Source organism: Columba livia, chromosome 3 (assembly GCF_036013475.1).
Source record: "Columba livia isolate bColLiv1 breed racing homer chromosome 3, bColLiv1.pat.W.v2, whole genome shotgun sequence".
NCBI lineage: Eukaryota > Metazoa > Chordata > Aves > Columbiformes > Columbidae > Columba > Columba livia.
In genome coordinates, this window is record NC_088604.1 from 22,551,577 (window position 1) to 22,575,743 (window position 24,167).

General features: G+C 44.2%; 1 protein-coding gene across 6 annotated transcripts; it reads left to right on the forward strand.

Annotated features, from left to right (window-relative positions):
• Positions 1-954: 954 nt before the first annotated feature.
• KBTBD11 (kelch repeat and BTB domain containing 11) lies at positions 955-23,514 on the forward strand. 6 transcript variants are annotated; one of them, XM_065056050.1, is made up of 4 exons: positions 1,322-1,559; positions 8,318-8,404; positions 15,490-15,621; positions 16,045-23,514. In XM_065056050.1, the coding sequence occupies exon 4, from the start codon at positions 16,120-16,122 to the stop codon at positions 17,884-17,886; it is 1,767 nt and encodes a 588-aa protein (XP_064912122.1). In that variant the 5' UTR covers positions 1,322-1,559; positions 8,318-8,404; positions 15,490-15,621; positions 16,045-16,119; the 3' UTR covers positions 17,887-23,514. The 6 variants fall into 6 exon arrangements, with proteins under 6 accessions (XP_064912123.1, XP_064912122.1, XP_064912120.1 ...); XM_065056051.1 differs by lacking the exons at positions 1,322-1,559; positions 8,318-8,404 and adding an exon at positions 955-1,249; XM_065056048.1 differs by lacking the exon at positions 8,318-8,404.
• Positions 23,515-24,167: the final 653 nt, after the last annotated feature.

Genomic DNA, 24,167 nt, shown 5'->3' on the forward strand with positions numbered 1-24,167 from the left:
GGCCTCTCTCAGCAGAGATGAGACATGACCTCAGCTTGAAAACCAGCCTTCTGGTTAAGCACTGCACTTAAGTAAGTACACAACATGAGTGGAGCCAAGGGCTTCAAGTGGTTACACTTACCCAGCACTGCACGCAAGCACTCCAGTGCATTAAGGGCTAACTCAACACAGAAGAGTTTTAGGAAAACCAGTCAAAAACTAGGAGCAATGGGACAAAGTGAATGAGAAGACACCAAACCACGTTTAACCGTCACCACCACAAAGCTGGCAGAACATACAGCTGCAATAGTTTACACTGCCAGCACAGAAGGAATTAATAGTCAAGTTAATATTAGACAGGAGTAGCTTTGCAAGTCTGCTCAGGACCGTCCCAAAGGGCCAGGAGCCACTGGCTGGGCAGCTGCAGGAGAACCAGTCTGACAGGACCCTGGAGTCAGTGGAAAGAAGGGAAAGCGAAAAGCAGCAGATGATGGTGTTTTGAGACAGCAGCATCATAGGAAACTACACTTTGCAATGGCAATATGATATATCCAGGCACCAATGATGGTTTGGAAAGGCCTGGACAGTCTGGTGTCACTATCTGCTGTCTCGGTGTGTCAGATGCAGCCTGTGGTGGGAGTGAGCTGGGTAACTACCACGGACTGCATCAGCAGCTGACCCAGGGTACAACTAAAGCAACGTGAGCTTTTTTTTTCTGGAAACTGGGAAACAGGTCTAATTCTGGGAATTCTGATGAGTCTCAGCTTTGAAAAGCAGGACAAAATGGGACCAGACCCAAACTGCAGTCCAACAGAAACCACCTGGCCTCTGCCTGCTTGTTTCTCAGCCGGCAGAAACCCCGAGTAACCCAGCGGCTCCGGCCGCTCCCCGCAGCTCGCCCGGGCCAGCCCCGGGAGGCCGTGGTCGGTCAGGGGCTGCATTCAAGGCGCCGGATCTACCCAGGCCGCCTCGCCGGGGCCGGCAGCAGCTTCAGCAAACCCCACCGACCCTGCTTACGCAGGTGAGCGGCGGCGCCGCAGCCCCAGTTACCTCAGGGACGGCTCCCCGCACCCCGCCCGGAGCTGAGGACCCGCTGTTTCCCCGCCCGGCGCCGCCAGGAGGGGGTTTCTCAGCGCGGGCAGGTGGTGCCGTTCCACCGCCTCCCCCGCCCGTCCCACCGCAACGGGGGAGCGCGAACACCCAGCTCGGAGCGGCGTCCCCGCTTCCCGCCTCAGCGGCTGCCCCTCACCGGAGCCGCCGCAAGCAACAGGTCTGTGTGTTCCCCCGCCCCTCCGTGCGTGAGTGTGTCAGGCGAACAAAGGGGCTGAGCGCGGACCCGCGTCCCCCCCGCACAGCGGCCGCCCGGCCCCCTCCGCCAGCCCGGCCCCCGCGCTTCAGCCATTTGCGTCGCCTGGCATCGCCTCACCGCTCCCCCCACCCCCCGCTTCTCTTTCCCGGCCTCCCCACGCTGGCTCCCGCTCCTGTGGGCAGGGCGGCGGGGCCGCTGTGCCGCCGGCAGCGAGGCGGGGCGGAGGGAGCTTCCCTAGAGCGGCGCGGGCCTCGCCGGCTGCCGCCGAAAGGTAAGCGGGGAGGACAGCGGGGAGGCAGCGCGGCGCCCAGCCGGGCACATCCCTCCCGGGGCCGGGGCCAGTGCCCGGGACGTGCCCACCCGCCCCTGGACCTCCGCCGCCGAGCCGCCGGGGAGGATTGATGCCGGTATCAGCCGATCGCGACGCGGAGCCACGGGAGCCGTGTGTTGGGGGGGCAGGAGCACCGTCGGGTTTAATAGAGCTTTTCTCTTCCCTTAGTCCCCCTTAATCCAGCTCCCCTGGGCAGGAGGGAGGCCGGGCACATCCCCCTGACCATTCTCCATATGTCGCAGAGGAGCCAAACCCGATGCCTGCGGTTTGGTTTTTTTTTTTTTGTTTTTTTTTTTTTTTAATGCTGCTGACCTATTAAAAATCTAAATGACTGTTTACACCGACTTTTAGGGATGTGTAGCAGCAGCAGCAGATTGCCTTCCGCTGTGAATTCTTTATGGTAATTCTTCCCCATCCTACTAAAAGCAGGTAGTGGTGCAAGCCCTGGGTGCACGCACTGGGCTTTGCAGGGTGGGAGGTGCTGATGTCTGAGGAAAAGTCCTACTGAATTTCATTTGTCCGGAGCTGGTATGTTTTTATGTCTGGTCCTTTAAAGCAATAAAAAAACGGCTCCCAAACTTACATGTAGTGCAGAAAATGCCAGTATTAAATCCTATAGCCAATTTTCCAATTTTTTTTTGCTCATCAAGGAAAAAAAAAAAAAAAAACAAAACAACAAAACATTTTAGGAATAATATTCTGTAAAGCTTTTCCACAGCAACTAAATTGAACAATAGAATACTAGAACAAAAAAAAAAATAGAAAAAAGTAGGGCAATAAAAAGATAGAATAGCAATAAAATAGAACGATCTTCTATATGATCTGAGGAGCTAAAGATCTCCTCTGTTTTTCAGAGACTTAACCATCTGTCTCCCAAAAAGGAATTAAATGGACTGTTGATGGAAAATAATAATTAAATTGTCACTAGTACTGACAAAGAATAATTTGCTCCCTGGGTTAACTCTCTGGCCCATCCTGCCTGTTCTGGATTCTCCTCTTCCCAGAGCCCATCACACAGCATTTATTCACTCTTTAATTAGGACACCCAGTGCATGCCAGTGGGATCCTCTGGTCACCCAGTGCTAATGGCACTGTCTGATGGGAACCTGCCAATGAGACAGGACTGGTCCCTTGTCTGCCCCAGCTCCTGGCAGCAGTGGCACTGAAGTCAGTGGTAAAACTCTTAGGAGCTGGAGTTTGCAGGACTGTGCCTTGGTAATATTGAAAGACTGAAATCCTTAATAGCTTCCTTTCTTCTAGGAATGCTTTGCTTGCATCACTTTTCAGTGTAACACATAGTCCAAATAGGTGGACAGATTTGAAATGTCAATAAATATTAGAGCACCATTATTTGGCAGGAACACTCAATGAAAGCCATTAACTGGCTTTACTATAGTAAAGCAGGATTATAGTATTTAGGGCTGGCCTAGGTTACCGTAGAGACAGTGATGTGGTTAGATGACTGGATCCAGATCCTACTTACTGGGGGTTTCAGCATCCTGTAGGATCCTGTTGCAAGAGGATATTAAGGGCAGCTGGCTGCTAAAGAAGGGTATAATAAAACATGAAAGGAAATCCTGCAATTTATTTTAAAGTAGAATGAAACTTTTTTTTTTTTTTTTAATGTGTCTTGTGAGATCATGTATGGATTTTGCAGGGATTTTGCTGTTTATCCCTACTGAGATTCTGCAGCATTGTGGTTAGGAGGCTGTTTCTTTCCTGTGAAAAGAAGCTGAGAAGTCATTTTATGCCACTTCACATCCTTGGAAATAACCATTTGAAAAATGTGCTAATTTTAATTGTGTATGATCTCATTAGCCTTCTTGGGACATGACATTTTTATGTCTGCTATTTTACTTTTCAATGGAATTGTCATTATCCGTTCTTTCTGCTTCATTCTTGGTCTCAGTGTTGTTTTGTCAGAGAACGGGCATGATTAGTTCTTTTCATTGAAGAAGAATTACGTTGTAGCAGTTCAGGATTTGAGCTGATCTGTGACTGAGCTGTCACTGAACGAGAAGGGACCCTGCTCCTTCCCCAGCCTGGGCTCTACACTCCTGCCTCCTTCCTTCTGCCAGCACTTGTAACCAGGTGGCAATACAGTGAATGGGTAGAGATTTTGCCTTCCTCCTGCAGTTAGTTAAGCAAACACTTAATTTATGTACATAGATGTTTGCATTGTGAGGGGGGCTGGTCCTATGACCGGAACATTTAAATCTGCCTGTAACTTTCTGCTGGATTGCCACCCCCCTACACCTTGCTTTCCTTAGACAGCGCTGACAATTCTGTAGCCTTTCTCTGTCCTCATCCTAAAATGCTCCTTAGATGCTAACAGGCAGTTTTGGCTTTGAAAGAATTACGAGACTGGGTCAGTATTGTATATGGGTGATTGAGTGTTAATGCAGAAAAAGAGTTGGGTATGTCCTTTGTTTTGTGCTGCACACTTGGTACTTTTCAGTTTCCTATACCTCATCAGTGAGGATGGCAGGCATTCATGATCGGTTAAATCAGTTTATTTAATGCAAAACAAGCTGAAAAAATCCAGTAGTTCTCCAGATTTTGCACTGTGTGTCAGAGGGAGAAGAAAGATGTGTCACATAAATGCTTTTCAGGTGCAATGTTTCATGAACTGCCATTGCTGTGCCTCTAGCTAAAACAGACAGGTTGACAGCCTTTTTTAATTCACTCGGAAACACGCCAGAAACTGCAACCTTTCCATACAAATCCACATAAGTTGGACAAGCAGCTTCCATGCTGTTATGTTGTCTGTCACAACACAATTTGCATTAATTAATAGAATTGAAGTTATTTTACACGTACACATTCACAGATTAGCACAAGCTGTTTGTTGTTTTTCTGGACACTGGTTCCTCCAGGACTATTTAAGGAGCAGAGTAAGTTTTGCATGTGGATCCCCAGCTGCTGGAAGGTTCCTGGACTTCTGAATCATTTTCAGACTATTAACCTGTCAGAGATCTGCAGTAACTTTTTTTTTTTTTCCTTGGAAGCAGTTCTGTTTCCTCTCTCCCTCTTTTGTAAGCAGATTGGAAGAACAGGCCCTAAGCTGTGGAGATAAACTATTATTTCTGTGACCCATATTTTAAAGTGTTAGACAGTAAGACCGAGAAGCCAACACTTTGCTACAGGAATGACACGCGAACAACAAATGTTCTGATTCCGTCAGTCAAAGAGAAATCTCTTCATGGGAGAGCTCCCCTCTTATCCTGTAGCTTTCTTTTATCTCTCCTTTACTGCAGCTCCCCGCATTGCTGCAGTTCAAAAAAAGCTACTATACACATTTGTATGTACAGTGTAGGAAATCCAGATGCTCGTGAAGTTAATGGGGTGGGATTTAAAGTGATGTCAGACTCTGGCCTTATCAAAAAGCTCTGTGAAGCTTAGGTGGAAGTTTCCAGCTGCAGGCTACTAGCACAAGCCTTGTCTCTCTGAAGCCATGGAAATGGGCAATACACTGACAGCGTATTTCTGGTTTAACAGAAGTGAAGGAGTTTTGTTTTCACAGCAGATGCAGATAAGGTAAAGTCAGTGTCGTTTGAGTGTATTGCTTTGTGAGCTTTGGAGTTAGTACCATGTGTCCCAAGAAGTTTTACGCTGTAAAATAGGAAAAGGAGGGCAAAGACTCTTCATGTGCCTTCATATGATAAAATTCCATGCTGCTGCTTCTCGTTGGTCGGGATGAGGTCTGTATCACTCATTCTCTGTGACAGAGGACGAAAAGGCCTTTGTGATGGGCAACAGTGTTGCAAGGATCTATTAGATTGTTAGCTCAATGCCTGGACAGTATCCCTGCTGAGACATTTTGCAGCCTTATGGGGAAATAAATAGTTCTATTGCACCCCAAAATGAGGGATCTTTTCATAGGTGAGTGGCTGAAAAGCTTCAATATCTGATTTGAGATGTTGTTGGTGTGTATCTAAAATCTCTCCCTAGTCAGAAGCAGCCAAACTTTAATCCTATGAGTGAACTATCAAAATCTGAAAATGGTCAAGGACCACAAACCAGGACCCCTGAATCTGTGCCTCTTCTCACACCTCCCAATCCAAACTATAAAGCCAAACACCTCTCTGCCACACATCATGATTTGAAGGTCTTACTTCTTACTCCAGATCCTGACACTGTCCAGCTCTGCCCAATTACTACACAACAAATGCAAGAATAGCACTGTGACTGTCACACATGATGCAAATTTAACTGCATGTTATTAACAAGCCTTTATCCTGTAGCACTTAAAAAAGGACATGTTTGAATCATAGTTTATTAAGTCATAGTAAAATCTTTACTTCTTCTCTATGTCGGAAAGTCCAAAAGCAGGTGGGACAGTCCTGAGGTAGCTGAGGTATCATCACCTGAGGTATCATCACCCTTCACGATTATGCTGCCAGTTTGTATGTCTCGTCAGAAAGAGTACGGATCATTTTGGGAAAACAGAATGCTGCCAAGTCAGCAGATATAGAAGTGTAGAAGATAAAGAAGTGAAGTCCAAAGTGAAAAGCAGCATGGATATTTCTTCAAGGTATCCGAGATGATCCATTTGACACCTGATTTTCCATCAAGGTCGTTGGCCAAAACAGAGAAACCATATCGATGTAAGACAAATGATTTGAGCAGAAAAATGCTTGGATTTAATTCAGCCAGAAGTTATTGGCTTGGTACAGGAGTAAAATTCTTTGGCCTGTTCTTGCTGGAAAAAGATTAGATAACCAGACAGTCTTTTCTGTCCCTTAAGTTCAGGCATCTTAACTGTTGCCTATCTGCACTGTTAAATGGAAAAAAACATATTGAGAGAGATATTGAATTGTTTGCACTAAATAATTAATGTAAAAGCTGAGTATAGTCAGAAAAATCAGTGCAGGCAGAAAGGCTTTGCCTGAATACCCAGGCTTAGCATATGAAATTCACATTATAGTAAAAAAATGTTATGCATCCAATACAGAAAGTGTCAGGCCATGGAAATAAGAGTATTTTAATAGAAACCTATTTCATTTCTGTCTCAGAATAATAAAAAACTGTTACCTTCTAGTAATGATAACAGCATGCATTACACTCAATTTTCTCTTCTTCCCCTGTTTGGTTCTGATGACCACATGGGGTAGCCTCCTATTTTGTTAAGCCCTCAGTCACATAGTTGCTGTTAAAAGCATTCTCATTGCTACGTGAAATCTGCATTGACAGTGTACAGGTATTTCTGACAGTAAAGTGTTGCCACAAAAGTACCTATGACTCTAGCATATGTTTCTGCTTTGAGATCGGCAAAAGCGTTTTTCAATCTTAGCACAAGCCGTGGTGGCTTGGATCTCCAGGCAGTGTAAGTGAGCCCTGCCCCACCAAAGGCAGTGGGAAGAAGGACAGAAAGTTCCCTTTCATTGGCACAGAAAACCAGATTCTTCTTTCTCTCCCTCAGTAATATTTTTTATTGTTTCAGTGAAAAGTAGTACAGCTTTAGTCTGAAGGAGAGTAAACCCTGCTCTCATAGTCTTGATGATTTGGGCACTCAGTTGACATTTGGGAGTTTTAATCTTGTCAGGCAAAGGGAGGAGCACTGGCAAGTTTCCCATGGGGCTTAGTCAGAGCTCTAGCCATTGTAGATAAAGTAAAAGTAGCAGCAACAGTCAGTAGTGTTACCTTTTAAAATAGTTTAGGTTTATTTTGGAGAGGATTCTGGGCTGAGGCACCCACAACAAGAACTAACACCTCTTGATAGCACAAGTTAAGCACTTCACCACCGGTCTTGGGTATTTTTCTACTGGCTAGCCCTTAGTAGCTCTTATGCTGGTTTCAGAGGATCCTAATCAGGTGGCATCTAGTGACCCACATGATGCATATGGGTACAGAACCTGTCCATACGTTCCAGGTTCCATTCCAGGAGCTGCTTACAGGTAGATCAGCAACACTGTACAGCTCAGATACACAACCTTCATCTCTGCCCTTGCAGGAGAACTGGGAGGTGCATCCCACCCACAGATCAGTTCTGGGTAGGAATATTGGCCTCGGGCCTGCCCCATTTCTCTCCACCTTGGCCTGGTTTCCATGAAATAATAAAGAAGTCAGACTCCCATGAGTCACCTCATAGTTCACAGTCATAGGCCCAACAGCAAACTCCACCAGCAGCACTTCTGCCATGGCAGAGAGAAGTCTGTGAAAGTTAATTCTTTTCCTCCTTTCAGATGAGGGCTGTCATGCAGGAGCTTTTGGGTTTTTTTTTTTTCTCTCTCTGATCTGGCCGTCTTAGGACTTAGATCTCTGCTGCATTGCCATCTGCCAGATAAAACTACCCTCAAAATCAGCCTTTGCCATGTTTAGCATTGTGGCAAGTCCCTCTGTCTTTGAATCCAGTCCAAAGTCTGTGTAGAGATAATGTCTGCAGAAACTATTTTGTAAATCTAACTAGATGTAGTGTAATTTTTAGCTGTGGCTAGAGTGACTATAAACCTTAAGACTGAAAAATGTATCTGGGCAAAGAAACAATATATGATTTCCAAAAATGAGAAGAATGCCATTCACAATGTATCTGAAGGGCCTCTGCCCTTCGCTTGCTTAATTCATTAAGAAATCAGTAAGCCTATTCAGTCTTTAAAAGTGGGGCTTTTTTTCCCCTTAAGTACCTGATTTAGAATTTATCTGGAAAAAGAAGTGTTTTCATTTTTCTCTTCTCTAGAAGTTTTCCTTTCTATTCCTAGGCATAAGTCTGAGAAGAATGGGACTCAGTTGGCTTTCCTTTGAAGTCCATTGTTACTTCTCAAATTCTGTCTTTCTCAAGCACAATGGTGAGATACTTTGGCAGTTTTCTGGTGTTTTGAGTTCTTTAATCTGTATGTCCTTTCCATAATGATATTAAAAGCAAAACCTAGTTTTATCTTAAGCAAGGAATTTAATCTCCTGAAAATATATTGGCCCATCTTCTGTATTAAATGCAATATATAGCACGGGTGTTGTAATAATACAGTACATTAATGGAGATCCAGTGCTCTTCTGGAATGCAAAACCAAGCCTGACTCTTATTTTATTTAGAAAAATCTATCTGAAGAAATCTGCTGGTTTGCTTATTTGTCTTCTCTGGATATTCTCTTCCTTGTGTATTAGTACCAACATTGCCAAAGTGTTCTCAGAGACTTCGAACATGTTTGCAATTATTTATTTGTTGACAACACTGCCAAATGATGAAAAGCATTTCTGCAATCAGCATTGCAGCAGTTCGCCCCACTAACACTCAAATGAGGCTTTAAATCATCACAAGCTGATGCTTTGCTTGATATCAGTGCTCCCGGTGCATGGTAATTTACAGAATTTAAGGTTAGAAAGGATCACTAGATCAGCTAGTCTGCTCCTGTCAAGTTTTGTTCCTCCTGGACTTGCAAGTGCCTTCCAGCAAGGCACATGCTCCTGATCTCCTTCGTCACATCAGGATAATGGTCTTCCAATGTCAGATCAAACGTCCACCTAGCCCAGCATCCTGCCTCACACATGGACCATAATCCAGTATTGAAAAAAACATACCAGGGTAAAAGTATGTATTTCCCCATAGGATACTACTTCATCTTTGAATATTAATATTTTGGCCATTTTTCAGCTCAGGAAACTCCTAAGCTGGACACTGTTTTAGTGTTTAGTATGTATTTGGTCACCTTCAACAGATTTCCCTTCTTTGAGCTCCTTCTTCGCTTTCCCCATCAATTCATGTAAACTTTCAGTATCCACAATATGCTGTGGTAGTATTTATTTTTTTTTCAGTAGTGTAAATATTTTGCTTTGTTTATGCTTCCACCCCTTGGTTTGTATAGGGCTTTCTCCACCAGCCTAAGGTGGCCATCAGTATGCAGAATTTTCATGTGCCCACGCTTATGCACAGTCATCAAGTCACAGAGCAAACATACCAAGCCCTGAAGAAGTGTCAGCACTGCACTTCTCAGGCTGGCTCTACCTGTTCTCCAAGCTACTGGCACAAGCCACCATCCCTCCAAAGCCATGGAAGCGTGGCTGTGAGGTGGTGCCTAAGCCAGGCATCACCTCTTTGCTTGGAAGCTGGCTCGAGACAGGTGTGTGCTGTGTGCACACAGAGTAAGCTTGTGTCTGGTTGCAGAGTGCTGTTGCGAGTCTCTCACTGGAGTGTTTTTCTACAGCTCTTCAGTAATTTGGTATTTTCTCTGTCCTCACAGATTTTTAAATACTACTTTCAAAATGTAAAGCCTGGAATGTCCGTCCATCCATCCATCCATCCATCCATCATGTTCCATTGCAAACCTATCAATGCTATAGATGAAAAGTAACCTTCTCCCTACTGTTACTCCTTATTTCCCAGTATACACATTCAAGGACTGCATTCCCCCTTTCAGCTCTAGCACTATGCTGGTGTGTTAGGTACAGCTGTTCATCTAATGTAGTGTTAGCTGTGTCCAGATATGATGAAAATAACCAGACTTCAGTTTATCACAGACACAACCACATGCTCTCACCTTATGTCTAGAACTGTAATCACAAGGCCATTTCTAGAAGTAGCAGCAATTCTCAATAAAAAGTTTTGTTACATTCAGTGTGGTATTGCTGTGCCATTATCTCCTGATCTGTGCTGCATTAGTGATGAAGACATCACATCAGCCCTGAAGTTTTCCCCAGAGGTATTGCAATCACCCAAACAGAATCACAGAATGTCAGGGATTGGAAGGGACCTCAAAAGATCATCTAGTCCAATCCCCCTGCCGGAGCAGGAACACCTAGATGAGGTTACACAGGAAGGCATCCAGGCAGGTCTTGAATGCCTCCATAGTAGGAGACTCCACAACCCCCCTGGGCAGCCTGTTCCAGTGTCTGTCACCCTCACTGGGAAGAAGTTTCTTCTCAAATTTAAGTGGAACCTTTTGTGTTCCAGTTTGAACCCATTGCCCCTTGTCTTATCATTGGTTGTCACTGAGAAGAGCCTGGCTCCATCCTCGTGACACTCACCCTTTATATATCTGTAAACATTGATGAGGTCATGCCTCAGTCTCCTCCCCCTCCTTTCTGACTGCATTTTTTTGGTTTGTTTGTTTGTTTTGTTGGGTTTTGTTTGTTTGTGTTTTTATTGTGTTTTTGTGTGTGTGTGTTTTTTTTTGTTGTTTTTTTTTTTTTTTCCAGACTTCCTTTATTCTAAGAGCTATTAGAAAGGACTTGCACTTAAGCTTTGTTACATTTTGCTTTTGTGAGTGTGTTATTTCCTTTTGGTGTGAGAACTCCTGAGAGACACTGCTCCTCCCTGACTTCTTCTGAAGAGTCGAAACTGGCAGGAACTCAAAAAGATAGTTTCCTTTTCAGTGAACGTTTGTCTCTATGGGTATCACTGTTAGGAAGCCTTTTCTCTGGCTCATAACAACTGTTTAGAACTTGTATATTTTTAGTTTAGATTTTTCTAGCTATAATATCGATTTCATCAGGATTTCAGTAATATTTTTATTATGACTTACTTCCTTTCTCTCTTCCCCTCCGCCCAGATACACACAGCCTTTTCTTCCTCTGAGTTCCTGATGAGGAACTGCTGCCCACATGTTTCTTGTGTGGTCTGTAATCAGAAGCTGCATTTCTTAAATGTTTATTTTCCATTATAGTTGTATGAAAATTTTGCAGTTATGAGATTAAAGTATTCATACCTCCATTACATGTTGTGAGAAAATGACAGCACCTTGAAAGGTCACAAGGAAGCTGCATAGGTAACTTGAGCATGGATGCAATACTACAAAACGCATATATCCAGTAGGCAAGGCACGTCATTGTTGTAACCCCAATTTTGAGCACCTCTAATTTAAAAAAAAGGGAAAGAAAAAGTGCATCCTTCCTGCAATATTTCTTGACGTGGGCCATTAAAAGACAATTATTTTTGTCTTACAAGCAGGAGCTTAATCAAGCAGTTACGATTTAGAGTTTGAATCTGTAACAGGATGCAAGTGGCATCTCTCTTTATGCTCCAGATGTTTCTCCAGCTAGGAAGAGACCTTTATTTAACCTAAATTTCACAGATCTACTCAATAAGCAGGTGTGCAACAGATCATTTTTATAAATACGCAAACCTCTCTGCACTTGGCTCTGCCTTCCAGAAGATTTTGCCCTCTCGTGGGCTGAACTGGATGTCTTCACTCTGCGTGATAGTACTGCCCTGTTCTACTTTTAACAGTCATCTTTTAGTTTTTAAAATAAATACAAAGGATGTTTGCTCTCTTTTGATGATCTTGCCTCTTTGGACTCCTTAATCATCTCAATCAGATGACGCCCCTATCCCGAGGGAATTCTGTGCTGGGGTAAAATTTGGCAGTACAAGTTTTTACAGAAACATTTCCTGGACTAAAGTGGAGCAGACCGGCATTCTGTCAGTTCTGAACTGGTGTACTGTCTCTTGGGGAGGATAGCCTGCTTATGTAAATTAGAGTTGCTTATGATAGGGAAAGCACTGCTTTTATTTACCCTGGGACTGAGCCAGAGCAGTTTCCATTTGTGAACTGGAGAGCAGTAACCCAGTTCCTCCCACATGTGCATATTCCCCAGAGAAAGTGGGTCTTGCTAGAGGACAGGGTTCAGGTCAAAGGTTATTGGCACTGCACACAGAAACATAGAGAACAATGAAGAACAAGCATTTAATTGGATTTTATCAGAACTGCCAAATGAATACAGTGCCAGGAAACCTTACCTGCAGCTCTTTATTACAGTTCCTCTGTCAGAAAAAGCTACAGCTTCTTGTTTGTGCTGTTGCTTGAGCATGGTGTCACAGTATCTGAGGTTGGGGGCACACATCCAGGATATTGTAAGCGTGTCATTGCCAAGTCTGTAAATACAGTTCATGTTTGTTGGCAGTTCCTCTGTCCATTAACATTACATCATCCCTAGACCAAACCCATGATAATGAAAACAGTTTCAGTCCAAGTAATTCAGCTTCTGGCTTAAAAGTCCCCAGGATAAAAGGTGACATCAGTCCACAGATGCCATGTACTCCAAACAGCTTGCTTCCTTTTCCAGTACCTATCCTGTTTGCGAGTTTTGAAAGAAGTACTAAACCCAAGTTTGTTTTAAGCCAAAGGAGATTGCTAGGAGCTCAGATCCTTTTGAATCAGCACGGCTAGCAAGTATATCTGCGATTCTGTATTTTCTGAATGTTCTGTGTCACAAGAACAGCAAAACAACTCTTTGATCACAGTAGATAAAAAAAGGAATGAAGAAGGAGTTCAGTATTTTATTTCCATCAGTCCCTTTCAGCTTCTTCCTGTTTTATACTAAGTCTGTGACCTTTTAACTCAGATCGGTTGTGTTGCTCAATAATGGGAAGGTTCCACAACTTCTCTGAATTGTTTTTTCAGCTTCATCTTTGTGTAATTCCTATACTTTGTTTTCAGCTAGACAAAGGTCCTGACACTGCTAGAGCAGCCATTGCTGTCATTGACAAAGTCCTCCAAACCCTCTTTTAGCTTTTCTAAGCCTTCAGCTTCCCTGTAGAGTTTCTTGTTGCCTAAATGGCATGAGATACTGATTCAAATCTTCCTCATGCTCAGCATGATTTTCAACATATTTTTGGTAGTTAGCTTTAAATATACCAGGAGACAATTTTCTGCTAAATTCTGCTGCTTGCCATTAGCAAGCTGTACCATCAGTCCTTCTTCCTCCTTGTAATTCCTCAAGAGAAGTGTAAGACAGGTCTTTGTTAGGACTATGATGGACTTCTTTCTCAATAACATTTCTGTTTCAAACCAAACTGATAAGCCAAGAAGATATCTGAAAATGGGAAAAGGTGTGATTGGGGACACTCTCACCCTTTTTATTTTCATTACCCGAGAAAGTTGAGAAGATTGCTTTTTCTGCATGGTGTTTTTAACAACTGTGAATATTCTAATTTGTGATTTTCCTTTGAGACATGATGCAGGAAATACCTTTCAACATACAGAGATATTATTGGTATTACAGTTACTGTTTCTGACTTCTCACATTTAGTCACCTACACCTTTTATTTTTGGTAGCATTCTCTTTCATTCTTCCTTTATAGTTTCACTTGCAAAATCAAGCAGTAGACTGAGAGCTTGAAACTATCTTCAGCTACTAATTTCTTCTTGTAGAGGTGGAAAATAAGTAGGAGAAGTGCTCTCAGAAGTGGGGTGTGTCTGGATCATAATATTGAAAACAATGTGGGAAAGTACATCAGCATCCTTTGAATGTTTGTGATTGAGAAGGTCAAGCTATCCAGAACTGTAGCAAGATGAGTTGAGTATTGGGGCACTCAGCCCAAGAAAGTGCAGAGGAGACACAAAATGTTTCAGTTATGTACTTATGTTACAAATTATATTATGCTGGTAGCAATTTTCTTAATATAGCAGTACATCAGAGCTTGATATTCTAGGTGTTTTTCTAACCATCTCCATTTGACCTTTGTCATTTCACCAGTGTCAATTGCAGTAGCTGCCCTCAAACAAAGCTGATCATCAGGGCTCTGGAAGGCCTGGAGCAGAAAGTAAACTAATCTCAATGTCTACACCATAATAAATGGGAATAAAAATGGTTACATAGTAAATTCAGTACCATGAAGACTCACTGAAAAACAAAATGACATCGACAGGGATGTTGCTCTATTTAAATTATTAATGAATTAGTGTATCTTCCACAGACACACCAAGTGAACACACAGACCACTGCATTTCTCCTTGTCTAGTTAAAGCTGCAGAAAAGTCACTAAAATTTAACCTACTGAGTTTGGGTCTGGACCTCAGGAAATTTGCCACTAAGGCTATCCAAAGTTCATAAAATGTCGTAGTAAAGTTCCTAAGTGCCAGATTTTTGAACACCCAGATGAGAAATGCAAAGTTTCTGAAATCTGCTCTTCCTAGTAAGGAGTTTTCAAGTGTTCTTGAAACCTGGTTATGGTCTTAAGGGCTCAAATATCCAGAAATCAAACCTCAGTATTGATTCTTTGTCTAACTGAATGTGACCAAATGTAGTAGAAAGTCCTTCAGAGACCAAGTGCACAAAATAAAAACCTGTAAGAGAAGACTGATACTATCATTTAGGTGAAGCTTGCTTGCGCAAGTATGGGCTTCTAGGTTTCACATCTGTGTCAGGAGTTTTCAGACAATGTCACCTACCAATTATGCTTTCATGAAAAAAGCATCAAAAAGTTAGATTATCCTAATATTAATTTAATAGGATAAATAAATCATCTCTGCTGAAAGGAGGTCACAAGGCATATTCTGCAGAGAAACGAGTGTTCCTTGGAGACTGGGAAAAACCTGCCAATGGAAATTTTAGTGGAAATTAATAACCTCCTTAAAAATAGAATCAGAGCTGCAAATACTTATTAAATGAAATCAAGTACTTTTGGACAATTTTCATGCATCATTCATCAGTACTTAAACTGAGCCTGGGAAATTCATAAACAAACATGAGGCAAACTGCACTTTGTTGAATTCTAAAAACTACATTTGTGAAATGAAGATGCTGCTGGGTGATGATTGTGCTGACAGGGACTAACCTACTTACAGCTGTGCCCTGCAGCCTGCTATTTTCCCAGAAGAAACTTCATGTTCTAATTATCTATGGTGATTTTTGCTCGCTTCTCCTTTTTATTAAAAGAAGTCATAAATCCTTCAGGCATGACCCAGTCCCTATGAATTCTGATTTACATCTTGCTAATGCTGTTAGGTACATGACAGATTGCTTTTGTCATAACAGCAAAAAAAAGTCCTTTGATGTGTTTTGTAAACAATTAGAATCTATTATACCCCTGGTCACTTTAGAATACTGTAGATATCCTGTTACAGGAAGCATAACTCTAGTAATCCCAAGCTCCTGAGTGAACTGAGAATATATCAGTTTTTAAACTCCTCAGCTTTTTACACTTTCTTTTCAACAGGGGGAACGCACATGTGGAGCAGTGATATGAAGGAACCTTCACAAAGGTCATGTAAAGGGAAACTTGGCTAGTGGGGAACCTCCTTCCAGAATAGATGGCGACCGCTGCCTTCCACTGAAGTAGCTGCACAAGGTGAATAGAACTATTACAGCACTGCCCAGTGTCTGGCCTTCAAGGACGTTTTTCGTCATTGCCCAGCACAGTGTAGGGACCACATGTCATGGAAAGGACGCTGTGCATGCAAACTGCTTAAAATTTTTGCATCGCAACAGGAAAACCAGAATTGATTTTTAGGGTACTGAGGTGCTCCTCGGGGCGATCCTCCCCCCACCAGCAAGCGGTCAGTTTTTCGGGCAGTCAGCCCCGGGCAGCGGGAGGCGGCAGAGCCGCAGGATGGGTCGTGCGGGGAAAGGAGAAGCGCGGGTTTAGCCCCGGAACCAGAGGCGGCCCCGCCTTGGGGAGCGGCGGCTCCGAGCAGCAGAAGCGGGAGGGAAGCCGGCAAGGGGGAGCAGGCCCGGCCGCGGGAAGCTGAGAGCTCTCCGGTCTCCTCCGCAGGTGATGGCCTTTCCGCTGCGGCCCAGAGCCCTCCGCACGGGCGCGGCAGCCCGCCGACGCAGCTAGCGCGGCTCCATGGAGGGCAGCGGCGCGGCCGAGGAGGAGGAGAGCGGGGCCGGGCCCGGCGCCCCCCCGCCGCCGCCACCGCCCACCCCGGCCGCCCCCTGCGGCTTCAGCTCCTCCCTCTGCTTCAGCGCCAGCGCTGCCGAGCCGCAGCCGCCCGCCGCCGGCGGCCGGGTGGTGCAGAGCCAGTGGGAGATCAACAACGCCGCCTGCCAGCCGGAGGAGGACGAGGAGGCGGTGGGGACGCGGGAGCGGCCGGCGGAGGAGCCCGACCTGGTGATCGAGGTGTCGGGGCGTCGCATCCGGGCGCACAAGTCTGTGCTGGCGGCCAAGAGTGACTACTTTCGTGCCCGCGCCTCACGGGACGTCCTGCAGGTGAAGGGGGTGAGTTACGGGGCGCTGCGGCTCCTCATCGACTACGTGTACACAGCCCGCATGGGCGAAGTGCGGCACGACAACCTGGCCGAGGTGGTGAGTGGCGCCCGTGTCCTCCAGATGCCGTGCGCCCTGCACTGTGCCGCTGAGGCCATGCGTGCCCAGCTCTGCCTCGATAACTGCTACCAGCTTCTCTGCCTGGCCAAGAAGCAGCGGCTGGCGGAGCTGCGGGAGGCCGCCTACCGCTTCATGAGTGACCACTACCTGGAAGTGCTGCGGGAGCCCGGCGTCTATGGCCGCCTCAGTGGCACTGAGCGGGACCTCATCCTGCAGCGGCGCATGGAGGCTGGCCGGCCCTGCTTGCTGGTGGCTGAGGTCAGTGATGCCTTTGAGCGTCTGGGTGGCGGCAGCCGGCCGCAGAGCCGCGAGAGCAGCCGGCCGCAGAGTCCCTCCTCTGTGGTGTCACTGGAGGAGAGTGGCGCCCTCATCCACTGCTACCAGGAGGCCAGCGGTGAGTGGAGGGTGTTGACGCGCCTGCCCGAGGAGGCCAACGCCAAGGGCTGCGCCATGTGTGTCCTCCACAACTACCTCTTCCTAGCAGGGGGCATCGTAGCGGGTCCAGCAGGCAGTGAGCCCCGGGCCCGCCTTTCCGACAAGGTCTTCTGCTACAACCCCCTCACCGACACCTGGAGCCAGGTGCGGCCGCTGACTCAGCCTCGCTCGCAGCTCAAGCTCCTGGCCCTGGATGGTTACCTCTACGCCGTGGGGGGTGAGTGCCTGTTCACTGTGGAGAGGTACGACCCACGGGTTGACCGCTGGAGTCCTGTGGCACCCCTGCCAAAGGGTGCCTTTGCTGTGGCTCACGAGGCCACCACCTGCAACGGGGAGATCTATGTGTCGGGAGGCTCCCTCTTCTATCGCCTGCTCAAGTATGACCCCAAGCGTGATGAGTGGCAGGAGTGCCCTTACAATAGCAGCCGCCGACGCTCTGCTGACATGGTGGCCTTCAAGAGCTTCATCTACCGCTTTGACGTGAGCAGTGGCCGTGGTGGGGAGCAGGGCCCAGGCGGTGGGACTGGTGGTGGTGTCGAAGTTTTCCGGTACAACACGGTGGCCAAGCGCTGGAGCCAGTGTGCCAGCCTGCGGCCCAGTGGTGGCCCCATCCAGCCCTTCCGCTGCGCCCCCTTGGGCAACACCATCTACTGCGTCAACCGGACCGGCACCCTCCGCTTCAGCCTAGCCCAGGATGGTGAGGTGGAAGCAGATGGTGGACTCAAGGGCACCTTTGACAGGGAACTTCTTAAAGCTCCCTTGGATGTCAGGGGTCTCCTCCTACCCTTCGTGCTCACCCTGCCTGAGAGACTGGACAAAGCTGGGGATCAGGAAGGCTCCTTCCCGCTGTGAGGTGACCAGCCTGGCTCTGGCTTCCTGAGTGTGGAGCTGGGTTGCAGCTGTGGGATACCCACAAACTCCCCTCACTACAGAGATGACCCTCTCTGGCGTGTCTGCAGAGAGAAGGGGCTCCTCCTTTCCTCCTCTCTGCTCCCAAGATGTTGAGCTGGAGCCACTAGGTTGTAACTCTGTTGTAACTCTTCTCGTGTTTGCTGTACTTTATGTGAAAAGCTGAGCACATGAAAGGAAAAGCTGCTATAAAGGAGAATCTCTGGATTACATTTGTGCCAATTCCCAATCTGAGAAAAACTTTTTTACACCTGGATTTTTAAAAAAATCCTGACAACAGTGTCATGATGGGATATTACTGTGAGTGTTGCTTGTGTGTTTACACATAGTTGCAATCTGGGATGGAGATTTTCTGCCATTTGTTTTCATTCTTTCTGAGATGATACCGAGGGGTAAACACTGCTGACAACGTAGTTTAGCTGCATTTGTTTTTATGTTAAACCAACTATTTACTGTGTGAGGAAACTATAGGAAGATTATCTCCATCACAGCCTTTCTGGCACAATAGATGTTTTAAGGAAGACATGGCACTGTGTGGTCTCAGGAATGTGAACCACAATGAATAATGTAACATATACCAGACTCTTAAAATTTTAGGCAACACAAATGTGTGCCACATGTTCATATTTGGAATACAAAAAAAAAAAGGCAAGTTACCTTTTTAAAATGCGGCATATTATAGCAGAAATGAAATGTTGATATGTTCTTTATTTGAAAAAGGCAATGGTTTCTGTATAAAAAGACATTGTTTTATTACCTTTTTTATCAGAGATTTTAAATTTAGCAAAAATGAAGCTATTCAGACTGCAACTGATTGACATGACCGTGTATGCCACTAGAGCTGGGGGAAATATTTTGTACTTCATCTGCTCTTTAATTAACTGCAGGTCAAGGAAAACTAACCTAAACTAAATGTAAATTCTTTGAAACTGACTGCAGACAGCTTAAAAGTTTCACTGTATGTTCAGTATCCTGTGGCAAGAGGCTTTTCCAACTTGGTGCAAGACCATCAAAGGAGGATGTGGAAAATAGGAATGCCCTACACATGTTGATTATATTGTGCACTAGCATGATGTTATTTCCTGTCTTTTGATTGAGAGACTGCTTTATTTATTTCGATCTGCTGTAATCAATAAGTCCTTGTAAACTGCAGCACGAGCTGATGGCGTATGCTGTCATTGGGATTCTGAACCACCCGAGAGTGCTGTTTAGGAGCAGCTTCCTAACGAGATGAAACCATTTCGTACAAAGCTTCCTCCTGCCTGTGGAAAGCTGGAGCATACTTTTTGTCATGTCACACAGAACTGGAAAGGCGTAAACCATCCATACAGACAGACTATATTGAAAAGGGCACATGCATTTATTTTATACATTTTATATTAAAAAGTCAATAGGCAAGGCAAATGTTTTAGCTTTATGGTAGATCACTGAGAAACCTTTTCTGAAAAACGAACTGGTGTTTTTGCTATTGGTAATTCAGCCTGGAACTGGCATGGACTGTGGAAGGGAACTGTTTATACTTAAAGCTCTAGTATATTTTAGAAAGACGTAGGGACTTTCCATCAAAGAAAGCAGATCTTTTTATGTTTTATTAAGACGTTTCTGTTAAACAGGACATTAGCATTCTTATACATTATTGCTAGATCCAAAGGAAGGCAGCAGGCTCTGTCCTGAGAGACACCATCTTCACAAAAGGGAATAGTGAAGTTTATCAATACTTTTTTCCTTCACTTAAATTTTTTTTTTTTTTCCATTTTTTCCATGTCTTGCACAGGGTTTTAACACAGCTGCTCTGATTAGCCATCCTGTAGAAAACAGTGGTCCAGTCCTAAAAGTTCTTAGCTAAGTGACTATTCCCTAGTGAGTTAATTAAAGCATCGCCTGGGTAGGAGCTGTAGGCCTGCAGAGTGTGACACTTATCTTAGCCCCTGTACAGGTTGGTGCAGTGGAATTTACTACCACAGATGGCACATTCGTTAGGGGTTCACAAAGAAATTGCTTTTTTTCACTGAATGATGGACTTAATTCTCAGACAAGAATCCTTGCAAACGTTGACTCTAAATGAAATTACAGTATTGTAGCTTGCACAGGAAAGAAAAACAATGTGTTTGCCTTCAGCATCATTTTTATGTTAACTGTAGAAAATATTTCAAGTTGTGTAGTGGGACACTTAGGTGCATACTTAAACTAAAGACAGAAGTGCTAGGCCAGATTTTGAACTAGTAGAGTCACCAGGAGCACACAAGGAAATGTCTGTTTTACCTTGAAATACAATACTATTTCATAGTTCAAAATATTATGTAGTATAGATGTTATAGTACAGCCTAGTGAGGAATCAAGTCAGCTTTTGCATTCCTATTAATTAAGCATTTTCATTCCTGCTAGTGCATGAAAATGCTTCTGAATGAGTTTTGAGAAGTCTCCATGATTTAAGCTGTGAAAATATACTACAGACTTCCGGGCAAGAATGAAGCATATCCTTTCTTCCAACATTTGTCGCTGTACACCATGAAGAAATACATTTGGAAATAATTTTTACAGTAACAAGCATTCTACGAACCTGCAGTGGTTTGTAATTTTGCTAGCTCCTGTTGTTAGGAAAGGTTGAATCAAGTGCTTACCCGCTTTCACTGTTTGCACAGTGTGAGGGCAGAGTCTGGTGTTCATTAGTAGCTGTCTGTCAAACCTGTTTCCTTTGTACACTGCATAATCACAGCCTGATGATTGACAACAGAGACATGTTTCTAACCAGATTTCCTACTCTGTGGCCTCTGTTTCCTCCCTGTTAAGCTTGAGGCAGGTTTGCTGAGAGTTGTTTTTCCCCCAGTTACCAAAAAAAGACCCACAAAAAAAACCAACAAACCACAACACACCAGAACTCTCCAGTTTCAGTAAAACTGAGCAGCCACTGTCCCTTTGACATGCAGAGGTGCTGAGCAGCTCCCCTCCGCCCCTCCAGAACTGCTCACCTCTGAGCAGTTGGCACCTACCCAGCTACTGCCTAAACTCCTTTGAGACTAGATAATATGATACCCAGAAACCACTGGTGTAATATGTTTTTATGGTACAAACTAAAGGGCCAGGCTGCTGTCAGATTGTGTTTGCATATGTTTTGCTTTTAAAACAGAGCTATTTTATGTAATAGCCCGAAGGCTACTACATTTGCATGAGAACGTGAAGATATGTGTTCGCTTTCTTAGCCTGCAAGGATTCAATCCACATCTCTCACCACCTGATTAGCAGTGGATTGAAGGACATCTTGGAGCTAATCTCTGATCTCTAAGTATTTATGCATTTTGTATTGTATACTAATTGGCTAAAAATCTCAGAAATGATCCAGGTAGGTAAATTCAAACCCTCATAGTCACCGAGTGATCTGAAGCTAGCTGGAGAGACATAGACCTCTCTACTGTTTTTCTTCTCCATGATTCACAGTTCTCCCACTTTTCATAGAATATGCAGGAGATGATAATTTTTGTGCTTCCTTCTCCGTAAAGTACTCCCGTTTTCAGGGTCGTCTGCTAGATGAGATAGGCTTGAATTCCCTTAAGCTGAGGAAGGACTCCCGTTTCATGTGTATGTTTGTTCTCAAATCTAGGTGATTATTTAGGAGAAGAGTATCGGGACCAGCTCTTACAGCTCTTTTTCTGGGATGAACCTCATGCAGATCCTCAGAAAACGTACACAGGTTCCTGCACACTGAGTTCTGGGTAGATTCCAGCCTCCAGCTCCTGGATGGGTAATTCAGGATACATTTAGTACATGTCGGTGCACCTGGGCAAGTTTTCTTCTGTGGAAAGCTTTTCCAGACAGGCTTTGTATTTGGGGTTGCCAGTCTGAGGTGAGAGACTCCACATGCTTTACTGGGAGGCCAAGCAGGGAATTTGGATTCTCAGGGCAATGCCTTGCTGAAGAGGCATTGCAGTGCCTAACATGGAAATGCCTAAAGCCTTCATTGCATCTAAAACTAAACCCTTGCTTGAATAAAGAAACAAGGCTTCTTAGCAAAGACTAATAACAGATGTAAATTTGCTATTTCCATCTATTGACTGGTTCTGTAAAAAGAAATCTGAATTGCAGCAAAGGCATTTGTACAAATTCTGTTTACACTTGGAAACTGAATCAAAGGAAAATTTGGCAAAAGAAATAACCCTATTTGATCAAAACAGGCACTGTTAAGCAACATGGGAAGGATGCTAATCATCCCCTATTAGTGAATAAAATCGTGCATAGCTGATGTAAATTTTGTCCACCAAAATAGTGTAAATAAAACCTGCTAAAATTTAAAGTGGTGAAAGAATAAATGATTCACATGAAAACTGTAACTCTCCTGTGCTGATTGATTGGTTCTCAGAGTGTTGTATGCTGCATATCATTATTCATGAGTGGCCTGTTGCTTTTCCTGCTTTGCGGTATCCATTCCATTGACCGCTCCATAGATGTGTTACCCTTCACTATCACAAAGCTTAACAGTGGTACTGGGGTGATTTGCTTTGTGTCTGGACTGACATGTAGTGCTTTCTACTTGAACAAACTCAGAAGATTTAGACAGAATAGTATCCCAGTGGCACTGCTTCTGGGAAACTTCAGAAAGCACATGAAGGGGAACTGGTAGCACCATTCAGCAGTTGTAGGAACAAGCATTTCATTAATTTCTTTTTTTTGTCTGCTACTATTGTATGCACCAGATTCGCACTGGATTTAAGAGAACATCTTTGTGTAGCTGTTACCAGTATGAGCCCGAGTACTATTGTAGCAAAGTATATTTTTATTTAAGTATATTGACTGCCTCAGCTCCTACTCTGAGGTAATTTAAGTTTATAATAGATCTACACATTTAGTAGATTACTGGAACTATTCTGACTTTAGCGTTACTGCTACTAATAGCAGAGATTAATGCACAAGGTCAGTAAAATTGTACGCTCAGAATCTAGAATCACAGACTTTTCCTTCATTTTGACCTACTGAATGCTGTAGTAAGATCTGCTGGAATGAACCCATTGGTGTTAGGAATCAGCAGGCTGTTCTGGAGCCTCTCTGACTTTTAGAAATTACTCCATGGGAAGAAATAGGAGTGTGGGGCAGAGGGATAGAAGAGAGGAGTTAGAAGTCAAAAATACCTACTTAGTATCCAGTTGAAACAAAAAAATAGTGGGGGAGGGAAACCAGAGTTGGTACTTGAGCCAGTGATAACTACAGGACCAATTTTTTTCAAATATTTCTCAAGCAGCCCGAGTTTTTACCAGTTATGTTGTTAGTCTTATCATTTTGTACCTGCAATGCATCTCAAACAACCACGGTGTTTAATAAGCTACTTTTTGGACGGATCTTGTGCTTTGCTTTTAAGTCTTAGTGGATAAACCTTGGACAAATTTGTGAAATCATGAAATAACAATGTCGATGCCGTCACTTACAACAGATTAACTAATGCCAATGCTTTAGACACTGTTCACAATTCAGGTGAATTATATGTGTAAGTGATGTATTAACAGTTTCATTTTTGAAGTATATATAAGTAAAGCTTTTTATGTACTCCAATTTATGCTGTATTGAAATAAATACATACAAAAAGCTTATGTTCCCCCTTAGTGATCTCTGGCTAATTGGTGTTTTTTCTTTGTCATCCATCTAACCAGTAAACAGTATTATGTTTGTTCTTATCATAAAGCAAAGACAAAATTATATGGATTATCACAAAGGGAAAATGTTTAGAAAATATTTCTAAGCCTAAGCAAAAGGGGATATTTTCATTCCACAGTGCCCTGGGTATTTGGAACATGAAATATTCTGCAGTGAAAGCACTTTCCTAAATGCAGATTAGCATGTGATCCAGTTCAGTTAATTTTTATTTCTTTTTTTTTTCTTGTCAATATGTTAATGTACATTATTTATTGCTGATGATACCAAACTGGGAGGTGCTGTTGATGTTCTTCGAGAGACAAATGACCTTGCGGAGGGATCTAGACAGATGGGAGAATTGAGCTGTGATTAATGGGATGAAATTGAACAAATCCAAATGCTGGATTCTGCACCTGGGATGGAGTAATGCTGGGCACCAGTATAAACAGGCAGAGGAGTGACTGGAGAGCAGCCCTGCAGAAAGGGATCTGGGGATGCTGGCTGACAGCAGCTCAATGTGACTCAGCAGCGTGTCCTGGCAGCCAACAAGGCAAACCCCATGCTGGGGTGCATCAAACCCAGCATCACCAGCACCTGGTGAGAAG